The sequence below is a fragment of the Humulus lupulus genome, chromosome 2 (genome assembly GCF_963169125.1).
Source record: "Humulus lupulus chromosome 2, drHumLupu1.1, whole genome shotgun sequence".
In the NCBI taxonomy this organism is placed as follows: domain Eukaryota; kingdom Viridiplantae; phylum Streptophyta; class Magnoliopsida; order Rosales; family Cannabaceae; genus Humulus; species Humulus lupulus.
This window is the reverse complement of record NC_084794.1, coordinates 251,065,186-251,079,025: the sequence shown is the minus strand read 5'-3', so window position 1 is coordinate 251,079,025 and position 13,840 is coordinate 251,065,186. Positions and strand designations below refer to the sequence as shown.

The window sequence follows — 13,840 nt, the reverse complement described above, 5'->3', positions numbered from 1 at the left end:
TACACTGATACTTTGTTTTTAGTAAGTTAGTTCTTGGTAAATTCATACTAACTTTGTGGTTGAATTGGAGTGCATTTGTGCACTTATTTGTCCCGAAAAACTCACTTACCGAATACAATGAAAAAATGAAAGAAATCATTGTTTAATTTATGATGAAAGATTTATTTATTTTTTTTTTTTTAAATCGAACTAAACTTATAATCAATTTTATTTGTATTCTACATTCTTCAAGGTATAATTATATTTCCGTACTCTCTTTTTTGGGAGAAAAATAATTTTTTTAACATGGACAGTTTCACAAATATATGTATTTTGATATAAAAAAAAATTGAAAAATATCACAAATAATAGCATGTATTATTATTCTGGCTATAATAGAAAGCCTAGTTATCGGGACTTTTTCATTGGAAGGCAGAAATTATTATAATAATAATAAAATAAAAAGTGGAGGATTAATTGTGATATAAATTGTGGTAAAAAAACAATGTATTAATTATTTTGGTTTTCGGTGGGGCCGGGGCTGATGAAGAGACTCATGAGTTGCAATTTGGGAGCCAATCTTTGAAGTAGGAATGGCAATCTGCATCAGCAGGAGTCAGGGCACCAAGAGGAGTGATTGTAATCTGAAATAAATAAATAAAATCACATGTTATATACATATATATATATATATTGCCACTTTATATTAGCCAATATGTTAAGAAAATATACTCACATATCCTTCTTTTAATGACTTCGTGTCAGTATCAGCATCAACATCCAAATAAGAACCCCTGAGCTGTAAAAGTGAAAAATATGGTAAATTATGCATGTGTTCATATTTAAAATTTGTATATTATTGAATATTAGTCCATTAATTAGCGCTTTTTTTAAAAGATTAATTAGTGATTTCATTTGTGAATATTACACACATTATATATGGGAAATTTCATGCATAATAACTTAGTCATTTTTTTTAATTTGTCACCATAATTTACTATCCCAAATATATGACAATTTCAAATTTTTAGACAAAAATACACCTAACATCAAAATTGCATCGAAATTGCATCGAAAAAATATCGTTTGGGACAATAATCAAGTTTTCATTATTGCATCGAAATAGTATCGATGTACCATTGATTTGGCATCGAAACACCATCCGCATTGATGTACCATCGATTTTGCATCGAAATTGCTTCGAAAAAACATTGTTTTTGATAATAATCAAGTTTTCATGAATGCATCGAAATAGCATCGATTTGAAATCGAAACACCGTCGACATCGATGTACCATCGATTTTGCATCGAAATTGTATCGAAAAAGCATCGTTTGGGATAATAATCAAGTTTTCATGATTGCATCGAAATAATATCGATATACCATCGATTTTGCATTGAAATTGCATCGAAAAAGCATCGTTTGGGATAATAATCAAGTTTTCATGATTGCATCAATGTAAAATCGATGGCACATCGATGCCGATGGTGTTTCGATGCCAAATCGATAGTACATCGTAACTATTTCGATGCAATCATGAAAACTTGATTATTATCTCAAACGATGCTTTTTCGATGCAAAATCGATAGTACATCGATGCCGATGGTGTTTCGATGCCAAATCGATGGTACATCGATGCTATTTCGATGCAATCATGAAAACTTGATTATTATCCCAAACGATGCTTTTTCAATGCTATTTCGATGCAAAATCGATGGTACATCGATGCCGATGGTGTTTCGATGCCAAATCGATGGTACATCGATGCTATTTCGATGCAATCATCAAAACTTGATTACTATCCCAAACGATACTTTTTCGATGCAATTTCGATGTTAGGGGTATTTTTGTCTAAAAAATTGAAATTGTGATATATTTAGGATAATAAATTATGGTTGCATATTAAAATAATTTACTAAGTTATTATGCATATAATATGAAATTTCCCTTATATATTAACACCTTGAAATATTATAAAAGTTTACTATTCATCATTAGGAAAAAAAAAATCACATATAAGACTTTCTAGAATTATGCACATTTGTTCGTCTTTCATTTAAAAATATAATTTAAATCTATTATAATCTTAATTAAAAAAAAATGCTATATAAGAATATGTAAGAATTTGATGGCATGTTGATGTGATGAGAGAATTCTATTAAATGAAAGAAACGGAGACATACCTCTCTTTGGAACGATAGATTGTTTGGTGATATAGTTGGTGTGGTATTATTATTTTCTTCGGATGTTTTTTTTACTTGCTTCCAACCCAACTTGAATGTACTTTTGCTTTGCTTAGTCAGCTTGCATCCCTTTTCAATTTCACCCCAAATAACATCACAAATTATCAAATGAGTTATGCTAAATACACATGTTTAGAAATAACTGTATAATTATGAAGTTGTTTAATTAGTAAGGCAGTAATTATATATCTGAGTAATTACATTACATTTTAAAATTACAAAGAAAAATAATATTATGTAACAAATACTATTTAAAATTGATAGTAATTACACTAAATTTTCATGGGACTATGAGAATGAAAAAGTGTAATTGTGACTCATCAATTACCTCAAATTACACATTTACATGATCAGATAAACATGTCAAATTGAGTAATTATTCCGAATTACACTCAATTCTAATTACACTATGGATTCCCAAACGCACCTAAATTAGTATATAATCAAGGGTAATAATATTCATTTGATACTCTATGATTTATCGAAATACACACTTGATGCCATATGTTTATAATAATGATCATTTCGTACCTTCTGTTTGCAATTCGTACCAGTTTGGAACCCTCCGCGGAAATCTGATCAACCCAAATTTTAAATATGACCATATTACATCTCATTTTAATGATTTATTTGATTTTCTTTTGTTTTTGTTATTTTTAAATTATTTTAAAATATTTTTTGAACTAATAAAACAAAAAAAATATTTTTATAAATTAATCAATTAATAGTAAACAAAAATAAAAAATAAAATCTAACCCCTAAACTTAAACCCAAAAAATAAAATCAACACCCTAAACTTAAAACCTAAAATTTAATCAGAATTCAAACAAAATAGTTTAATTACAACTTAAAAAAATTATTAGGATTTTAGTTTACTTTTATTAATTTCAAAATATTGGTTTTAGTATTTTTTTTAAAAAAAAACTTTTATTCGTCTATAGTGCACTCCTAAAAATGGGCATATTGGTGCACTCTCTCCAGGTTTTTGATACCAGGATGATTTTCGGCGAATTATTTTTTATGACCATGTATATTATAATTATTAGAGCATTTTGTAAATTTTCGAAATTTTTTAAATAATTTACAGTGCTGAAAACAATGTTCAAATAGTCTTTTGCACGCGTGACTATTTTTTCTTATGCGCGTGGAAGATAACTTGTTTTAACCATATTTTTTATATTGTAAATTATTTAGAATTTCCTGAAAATTTTCAGGATGCTTTAAATAACTATAATGTACACGATCATAAATTTTTTTTACGCCGAAACTCATTCAAGTACCGAAAACAGGAAAGGGGTGCACTAGTGCTCCAAAAAACATGTGGTGTACTCTAGAATTTTCCAAAAATGTTTATGTTTATTTAATTAATTAAAATAGTTTTACTAAATATTTTATTTTAAAATTAATTTATATTATTTTTTATTTAAAATTTTATTTTTAATTACTTTTTCATCGATATATTTTAAAATATTTTTTTGTTTTATTAATTCAGAAAATATTTTTAAATTATTTTAAATTAACAAAAATAAAAAAGACCAAATAAATCATTAAAATGAGGAGCAAAATAATCGTATTTGAAATTTGAGTCGACTACATTCTAGCGAAGGGTACCAAATTAGTACGAATTAGAAATAAAGGGTAACAAATAATCATTATTATAAACATAGAGTATTAAATGTGTATTTCGATAAAACACATAGTACTAAAAGAATAGTTACTCTATAATCAATCACTATATATGATATTAAAAATAAAATTCCACCATCACATGATTGCAATCTATTAATTTTAATATTGCACAATTAGTTTATATAAGATTGATTGTAATACCTATGTGTTGTGTATTTAATTAACCCTATTATCTCATTAAGTGTCCACCATTAATAAAGAAGAGAGAATAACTTGATTTTCAAAAGTGGCCAAAGTCTAATAATATTGTACAAAAAAGAACGAAGATGAGTTTAAAAATACCTTGTGATCAGTCACATTGGTTGGAATATCGATATTCAAAAAACATCGAGAGGGATATGTTTGGTTGTTGATGGCTACCAATATTGCATTAATTATTGGTAAGCAAGCCTTAGCAGACAGCTTAAAGTCATCCACATGGCTCTTACCACTCATCCTGCATAATATAATTTCAATCAAAATATATTGAGTATTGCTATTGAGTACAAAGTGTCCAACATCACAATTTTTTTTTTTCACAATTAGTTGACGATATTTCATATATATATTATTAATCTAAATTGTGTGAGTCACTGTGTTGAATTGCACAAATAACAACAATATGTCAACTTCATATAGTGACTTCACATGAGCGCACACTTAGCATTTCTTAAACACATTTATCGAGAGGGAGAGACTTACCAATCATAAGATACAGAAATAGAAGGTACACCATTTAGAAAAGCCTCCCTAGCACCAGCTACAGTACCAGAATATACACTGCAAAATCATAATTATTTTTATTATTTAAGCCTCTCATCAATTGATCATTTTTCAAGTTTAGATTTCTGAGGTTGTAAGTTTTACTTGCTACTAGGTATCATTCAACATTAATTTAAGCTTTAAAATATTAATAGAAAGATTATGATTTATTTGACTAATTAATAATAATTAAAATAAATAAAAACAATATTACGAACATGTGGTATCCGCAGTTGTTTCCCTTGTTTATGCCACTGATTACCTGCGTGTGGATACATATACATAAGTACAACATCAGTATATATAACTAATAAAAAAGTTCATTAGATTAATATAATAATTAATTAACTTTAATTTTGTGCAAGAAGTTAAGCTTGATAAAATAATAATAATAATAATAATAGGATTAAATTAGGAGAAAAAACAAAATGGTATAGCTAGGCTGAGATTTGTCTTTTGCATGTGTCACTGAATTTGATGTTCACAATGGAAATTAATTAAGGAGAGAATTACCAGGTCGGGGATTGAAGGAAATAGTGTTTGAGAGATTCCTAAAGAAGCACAGTCAGCTGGAGTTCCTGTTATAACCAATAAGTTTAATCAAATAATTTTTTTAAAAAAAATCATAAATGAAATTTCATTAATGGAAAAAAAAAAAGGGTGTTCATAACTCTGATCAATTTGCTTGATTCCATAACACTATGCAGTGAAAAACCAATATATATATATATGTGTGTGTGTGTGTGTATAACAAAAATAAAATTAAAAATAACCTGAAACAACAGCAAAAGCTGTGGCTCCTTCAATTTCTACTTGATTGACAGACAAAGGATGACGAATAGTGCTCCAATGACTCACAGCTGACATTTCCCTATTCATTTAGGATGATCAATTACTACTAATTAAGATTAATTAGTTAGATGAGATGATCATCTAATTAATTAATGACATTGAGCAAACGACTTATATAACTTACGAGTCAGGAGCACAGACTTGAACAACATAGTCACCCGACAACACAAGAGCTTCAACCAAAGCTCGTAACCCTGGCGCATCAATTCCATCGTCGTTGGTCACCAGGATCCTCGCTCGTTCTTCACTACCAGTTTCCATGGAGAGAGAGAGAGAGAGAGAGATGTAATTGTTTATACTGGAATGATCTGCTTAGGCAGCAAACACGAATTAAAGCACTTTGTGTATTTGGCTTGGGTTGGAATAGGAACGTAAATGGGGTGGGTCTGCCCGCCCCGATAAGTTCTCTGGAGCAGGTCGACGGCTGGGTCGGGTCGACTGGGCTTAATTGCGGCGGTTTAACTTTTTTCTTTTAAGAAAATATGAATTATAATTAAATTAGATTAAAAGTAAGAGATTAAATTCTAAATAATATATACATATACCCATTTCAATAATAAAAGATTTCAAATATATATTATTTCTTTTGTAAAATCAGAATATACCAGAATATTTGTAATCAATTTTTCTTAACTAAAGAGAAAAAAAGAAAACTAATATATAAGGGTATCAAAAATACATATAGAGACACTTCATTATTTTAAAACAAACACTAAGAGATCCTATAAATAATAACGTTAAGAAAAATATATAATAGTTGCATATATCTCCAAAGAATCTTTTTTTAATATTGGTTTGAGTATAGAAAAATAAAAGTTTTTGGGGGCAGGACAGTCCTGCCTCGTTTGAATTAATAGTGGGCGGGGCAGCCCTGCCTCGCTTGAATTAATAGTATGTCGTTGCCTCGCTCTATTTTTACCAGGGCAAAGACGCCCCGTCGGGTCGAGGACCGCCCCGCCTCACTGCCCCATTTTGACATGCCTGGGTTGAAGGAAATTAACTAATACTATTTTTAATTGTTGTTTGTCTTAAATTTTAATTTTTTTTTAATATTTCTTTTTCTATATGTTCAAGAAAATTTTGTTTTTTTTTGCTATTGTTGTTTTTCAATTGGTTGAATTGACATAACCCTTTAGATCGTGGAATGTATAAGGCTAAATACAATTTTGGATAATTTATTGTGCAAAAGTTACCGATCGGACTCTCTGTTTTGTTAAATGACAATTTGAACATTGCATTTTATAAAATGGAACAAATTAATACTCTGAGTCCGATTTTGGTCAAACTTTTTTTTGAATATAACCAAAATACTCTCAAGTTTTCTAATTAAGGAATTAATTAAAAAATATAAATATATTTTAAAATATAAAATAAATTAAATTACTTTTTAAATGAAATAAAATAAATAAATTACATATAACTTAACTAAAAAACATAAATATTTTTAATTATTATTTTTTTTAAAGTAAAACATAATCATCTAAAAATCTAAAACATAACTCATAAAACATGAATTGCATTAAACCCTAACCCTAAATCTATCATCCTCTTCTTCTTCTTCTTCCTTGTAGGTGGTCAAACTATATTGGTGGAGGATATCGACACAGATCTGGAGATCGATCGAACTGGAGGAGGAGAATGACGCGACAACTTCATTTGGCGGAGGAGGTCGGCATTGTTCTGGCAGGTTCGAGCGACACAACATTTGGGACAACAATAAGAATGAATATGGAGAGCTTTTCAACTTCTTCTTCTTTCTGCAATTGTCGCGGCCTAGGTCCCTTCGACCATGTCTCTTCAACTTCTTCTTCTTCTTCTTCTTCTTTTCTTTCTATAGATCTAAGTCATAGAGTGAGGCTAGATTCGATGTTGGGCGAGGGTCGACGCTCGATGCTCACCAACCTTCTGGGCACCACGACAACTAGATCTGAAAGATAATTTCAGATTTGTATTTTTTTTTTTTCTACCTCATTTTGAATATGATTTTAGATTGTGTATGTTTATGAATTTTCTTCACCCAATTAGAGTGAAATTTGTTATAATGGTCTCTAAGTTTGAAGTTTTTGATAAAATTGTTGTATTGATGTTTGAATTGGTGTTTGAATAATGAACGTCAACATGTTAATGAGTTTGTTTTTTAGTTTAGATTTAAAGATTTGGGTTATGTGTGAAAATTTTAGATTTTGATGTTATAATGTTATTAATAATATAATTTTTTATTATAATTTTTAGGTTTTTATTTTAATTTTAATTTTAATTTTTTTATTTTTAAAATTATTTTAAATATATTTTTAATTTTTTAATTAATTCCTTAATTAGAAAACTTGAGGGTAAAAAAGTTTGGCTAAAATTGGGCTCAGAGTATTAATTTGTTTCATTTTGTAAAACACAGAGTCCAAATTGTCATTTAACAAAACAGAGGGTATGATCGGTATCTTTTGCACAACATAGGATCCAAAATGATATTTACCTAATGTATAATAATGCAATTTTGCTATGGGTTTGGATGTAGAGTTGAATTATTATAAAAAATAATGTTAGGTGTTTAATTACTAAGTCAATAAACGAATTTTATTTGGGAAATCTACAAAAATGTACTAAAAGTTTAAAAAAAATCTAAAAAATACGATACATTACAAAAATATGGAATTTTTGGATAAAAACACGGAATGGCAAAATTGTAAATACGAAGTGGACAAATAATAAATAAAAGCTGTAAAATACAATTCTTTGTGATCAACGTTTACAAACTAGTAAATATCTGTTACAAACTTATAAATATCTGTTACGTGTTTGTAAATAATATTTACAAAATCAGTTATAGAATTGTAGTTTTTTTTTATTTTTTTGTAGATAAAACTTACAAATTCGTAACTAAATATTTTATTTTTGTAACAATAGTTTAGAAATCTAGTTTTACAACTAAGAAATATATTTTTGTAACTAATATTTACAAAAATATTTTATAGTTAAGAATTCATAAACAAAATATACATAAAAATATTATACTTTTCCATATTGTTACAATATTGTACCAAAAAATTACATGAACCATCATATTTATGCTATACAACTTAAAAATACAAATTTAAGATATTCATTATTTATAAAACACTTTATTGAATATAGTGGTGAAATACAATATTTTTTTTAAACAAGTTTTAAATTTTTGTAGTAACAATTTACAAAACTAATTTCACAATTAAAAAGTTTATTTTTGTAACTCACATTTACATAAATATTTATAAAATTATTTAACATGATTATTACAAAGATTTACAAAACTAATTTTTTAACTTTAAATATATTTTTGTAACAAAACTTGAAACTTAAACTTGAAACTTGGATTATATTATGATTTTGGTTCAACATTGAGTGTTTAGACTTGACTAGTTATGATTTAAAAAATATATATAATATTTTTATAAAGAATAATATTATTGTGACATATAATTATTAATATTAATTTTAATTAACAGCATATTGTAACTTGTATAAATATTTATTTATTTTTTGAGTAATTTTATAAATATTAATTTTAATATTAATAAATACATTCATTTTAAATAAAATAAATTAATCTACTTTGTTTTATTTTATTAAAGGTAGTAACTATAATTATTACTTTTATTATTATATTATTTGATATACCTAAATTCTTATTAAAACTTAAGATAAAAAAATAAAACAAAATGTTAACATATATATACAGCTTTTCCCAACTGTATTTTTCCGTATAAAATGAATTTTTTTTTACATTACGGTGGGAGATGTAATTATTCAATTTTAGGGTTTACTTTACTTTATCGACAAATGTTAATGCATTTGTGGAACAAAGCCAATAGCTTCGATCATTCTATGCATGCTACAAATTTAAATAGTGAATAATAAATTTATTTTTGTCTAATTAGTAGCGTTTGTTTATCAATTTCTCAAATACTTGATAATTATCTCTCTATTTACTTTATTGGCAAACTTGATAATATAGTTAAATTTAGGAAATAGCTAAAGTCAAGTCATTGCAAGAGAATAAATTCTCCTTCTTTATTAGTATGAGCTTTCAACTACTTGCATTGTAAGTTGGCGTTGTCTTTCTCATATCAAACTAAACCAAATTCCATATTCCCAGCCTCAGATTCTACCCTTTTTTTCTCTGTTTTTTCTTTTTCAATTTTAGTTGCATTTCAACTATCTCACATTGTTATATTCTAGTGCTCAAAAAAAAAAAAAAAAGAGAAAGAAAGAATCATTTTTTATCATCACTCCAGAATTTTTTTTTTCCTTTCCTTTCTGGCTTTTTCTTATTTTATTTTTGAATGACATTAAGACTTTGATCTGACACATGGATTTTCCATGAACATAAATGGTACCGAATAGATATGTGATATGACTGTTTAGTCACAACATAAATCAATATAGCCTTATATGATTATTTAGGTTGAAAAAAAAGAGAAGCTCTCAGCTTGAATTTGGTAACCAGTTTCTGAAATAGTTATGGCTGTCTTCATCAGCCCGAGAGAGAGCACCAAGAGGAGTTACTGTAATCTGAAAGTTACATTCAAAATATCATGTTAATCACCATAAGTGATAAGCAAAGTTCTATTAGTTTATATAATGTTAAAGGAAAAGAAAAACTCACATATCCTTCTCTCAAAGACTTTTTATCTGTTTCATCATCTTTATCCTCACTAAACTGAGAATTCCAATGCTGTAAAATATTCATTCCAAGTCAAATTAAGTCATTTTATTTTTTTCAAGCAAAAAAAAAAAAAAAGATAAAAAAAGACTCACATGTCTTTGGAACAAGAGATGTTCATGCTCTGATGAAATTGTTTGTGTATGATTCTCTTGGGATAGTTCTGATAACAATTTTTCTATTTGTATGTCAGCAGTGATTTTCTTCCATCCCAATCTGGATCTACTTTTTCCTTGCTTAGTTAGCTTGTAACCCTTTAAAATTCAAAACAAAACTTAATCCCAATTCAAGAATGATAACACACGCATATATAAAGTAACCTCACAATCTGTGTATGAATGTATTTATACCTTATGATTAGCAATATCTGTTGGAAAATCTACATTCAGAAAACACCCATATGGAAAAGTTTGATTCTTGACGTCTACCAATATTGCGTTAATGATAGGCAAGCAAGCCTTGGCAGAGAGCAAGTAGTCATTGATTTGGCTCTTAGTTGAATTCCTGCAATTTTAAAAGAAAAAAGATCATTATAATTAGTGAAAGCAGAGATGAGAAAAACATACCAGTTTAGGGGCAGGGACATTTGAATGTGAAGCAAAATAGAGGTATTAAATATAGACTTACCATTGATAAGATAGTGAGATAGAAGGCACACCATCAAGAAAAGCTTCTCTAGCACCAGCAACAGTGCCAGAATACACACTGCATTTAAGCAAAGGAACGTAGTTAGTAAGTAAATCAAGCTCAAAAATCAGTTCACTAAGTAGAGCAAAAAGCAAATATGACAGCATTAGCAACCACAAAAACATACTATTGAATTCTGAGGTTAGAGGTCTAATGAAGTTGTAGGACAGAACTGAGCTTTTTTGAGAAAATAATCAGTGAAACTTTACTAGAATCCAAATTGGATGTGTTTAAGAAATAATAATGATAATGCAAGAAGATTACACAAAAAGTTACGAACATGTTATATCCGCAGTTGTTACCCTTGTTTATGCCACTGATTACCTGTGTATGTACATATATAGTTACATCATTAGCAACTACAAAAATAGATAAATTCAATGCACCATAATTATTAGCCAAAGAGTTATATTTGTAGTGAACTAGTCAGTGTATTTCTTAGAGGTATAAGGTATAATATGGTACTATCCTTCTTATTTCTTTATTAAAATTAAAACAAAAAAACAAGAAAAATACCAGATCAGGCACCGAAGGAAAAAGTGCCTTAGAGATTCCCAAAGAAACACAATCCACTGGGGTTCCTAAAAAAATACTTGACACGATTAATAATATCACTTGACACAAGCTTAAATGGCAAAAAGATTTTTAGAACAAGAATCACTTTGCAAGATTCCAACTTTTCCTCAGCATTGCAAAACTAACACATACAAAACAACATAACCCATTGTTCCAAGTAAAAATGCATGAAGCAGAGGATTTTATGATAACAAACCAGAAACCGAAACAGCTGTTGCTCCTTCAATTTTTACTTTCTTCACAACTAGAGGATGACGATATGTGCAATGACTTACAGCTGATTTTTCTCTGTATATAATATATAAAATATATATAGACACACACAAGTAATTAGTGTCATGAGCTGAAAGAATGAGTTGACTAACATGGTTTTGTGGAAAGTATGAGAAGGAATAACTTACGAGTCAGGTGCACAAACTTGAACAACATATGAACCAGTAGAAACTAGAGCATGAACCAGAGCTAGCAAGCCAGGCGCATCGACGCCGTCGTCGTTCGTAACCATGATCACCGGCCTATCACCGGAGCTGAAACCGCCATTTTCCATATTAGTCCAGCTGAAGAAAAGTTGAGTTTAATAAAAATAATAAAATAAAGATGTTATATATGCATATATTTTTTATGATATATGATTTAGTGGTCAACTAATGCGCTTGGCACATTACGACCTTCGCATTGGCTTGTTATGCTGTTTGACTACGTAACTAAACATATATACCAGTCTTTGTTTTGGTGAGCTTTAAACTATAAATATATGTATATATAGATAATTTATGATCATTTAGACCTTGGAAGATACCTCGAATTTCATTCTTAGTGGGGTGACATTGTAGATAAGTTTCCAAAGAAGACACTTTGAAGTTTCTTTTCCCTTTATTTTTTTTTCCTTTGTTTTATTTGTAGGAAAGATAAGGTCATCTTCCATTTTCTGTGCATTTTTTTTTTAAGTATTTATTATTGTTATTTTTTTTTTTGTAATTATCCAATGATTTAGTAATCACATGTCTTAGTAAGGATTATTATGCTATCCACTTATAAAACACTGAGGAGCTGCAATACAAACCAGTTAGCTGCATTTTCGGCCTATAATGCCTATAATTTGATTGGATCATGATTAGGCATGCTAAATCTACCTGTAACTAACTCTATTTTGTTTTTACTTTTGTTTTGGGAAATTTGCATATATCTACCGCAAGTTAATAACAAAAGTCTAAATGTACGGTAGAAATTAATTACAAATATACGGCATGATGCCAACTAATAAATAATTTAGGGTCAGTTACATCTCCTATCGTAATATAAAAAAAATTCATTTTATACGGTATGTTTAATAAATTACAAAAATACAGTTTTCCTAACTGTATATATATATATGTTGACTCTTAGTTTTAATTTTTTTTTTGTCTTTTTTGTTTCAATTTTTAATGAGAATTCAGGCATATAAAATAATATAATAATAAAAATAATAATAATTATAGTTACTACCTTCAATAAAATAAAATAAAGTAGATTAATTTATTTTTATTTAAAATGGATATATTTATTAATATTAAAATTAATATTTATACAATTACTAAAAAAAAAAAATTATTTATACAATTTACAATATGTTGTTAATTAAAATTAATATTAACAACTATATGTTACAATATACAGTTAAAGATAATCACAATATTATTATTCTTTATAAAAATATTATATATATTTTTTAAATCATAGCTACTCAAATCTCAACACTCATTGTTATACCAAAATCATAATCTAATCCAAGTTTCAAGTTTTGTTACAAAAATATATTTAAAGTTAAAAAATTAGTTTTGTAAATCTTTGTAATAATCACGTTAAATAAATTTATAAATATTTATGTAAAAGTGAGTTACAAAAATAAACTTTTTAGTTGTGAAATTAGTTTTGTAAATTGTTGTTACAAAAATGTAAAACTTGTTTAAAAAAATATTGTATTTCATCACTATATTCAATAAAGTGTTTTATAAATAATGAATATCTTAAATTTATATTTTTAAGTTATATAACATAAATATGATGGTTCATGTAATTTTTTGGTACAATATTGTAACAATATGGAAAAGTATAATATTTTTATGTATATTTTGTTTATGATTTCTTAACTATAAAATATTTTCGTAAATGTTAGTTACAAAAACATATTTCTTAGTTGTAAAACTAGATTTGTAAGCTATTGTTACAAAAATAAATAAAAAAATTAGTTACGAATTTGTTTGTAAGTTTTATCTACAAAAAAAAAATTTACATTTCTATAACTGATTTTGTAAATATTATTTACAAACATGTAACAGATATTTACAAGTTTAACAGATATTTACTAGTTTGTAAACGTTGATTACAAACAATTAT

The 13,840-nt window shown here is 27.4% G+C and overlaps 2 protein-coding genes across 3 annotated transcripts; both read right to left on the bottom strand.

Annotated features, from left to right (window-relative positions):
- Positions 1–336: 336 nt before the first annotated feature.
- Positions 337–5,817, bottom strand: LOC133819189 (uncharacterized). Its single transcript, XM_062252373.1, has 9 exons — positions 5,630–5,817; positions 5,427–5,524; positions 5,167–5,231; positions 4,872–4,915; positions 4,594–4,671; positions 4,195–4,348; positions 2,164–2,292; positions 716–778; positions 337–623 (listed from the first exon to the last, which is right to left on the bottom strand). The coding sequence occupies exons 1-9, from the start codon at positions 5,764–5,766 to the stop codon at positions 534–536; spliced, it is 858 nt and encodes a 285-aa protein (XP_062108357.1). The 5' UTR covers positions 5,767–5,817; the 3' UTR covers positions 337–533.
- A 3,707-nt stretch (positions 5,818–9,524) lies between these two features.
- On the bottom strand, positions 9,525–12,203 carry LOC133819188 (uncharacterized). 2 transcript variants are annotated; one of them, XM_062252371.1, is made up of 10 exons: positions 12,133–12,203; positions 11,866–11,991; positions 11,661–11,752; positions 11,405–11,469; positions 11,169–11,212; positions 10,829–10,906; positions 10,552–10,705; positions 10,297–10,455; positions 10,145–10,213; positions 9,525–10,050 (listed from the first exon to the last, which is right to left on the bottom strand). In XM_062252371.1, exons 1-10 carry the CDS (start codon positions 12,174–12,176, stop codon positions 9,964–9,966), a joined length of 918 nt encoding a protein of 305 aa, XP_062108355.1. In that variant the 5' UTR covers positions 12,177–12,203; the 3' UTR covers positions 9,525–9,963. The 2 variants fall into 2 exon arrangements, with proteins under 2 accessions (XP_062108355.1, XP_062108356.1); XM_062252372.1 differs by lacking the exon at positions 12,133–12,203 and having other exon boundaries at positions 11,866–12,106.
- Between the last annotated feature and the right edge of the window lie 1,637 nt (positions 12,204–13,840).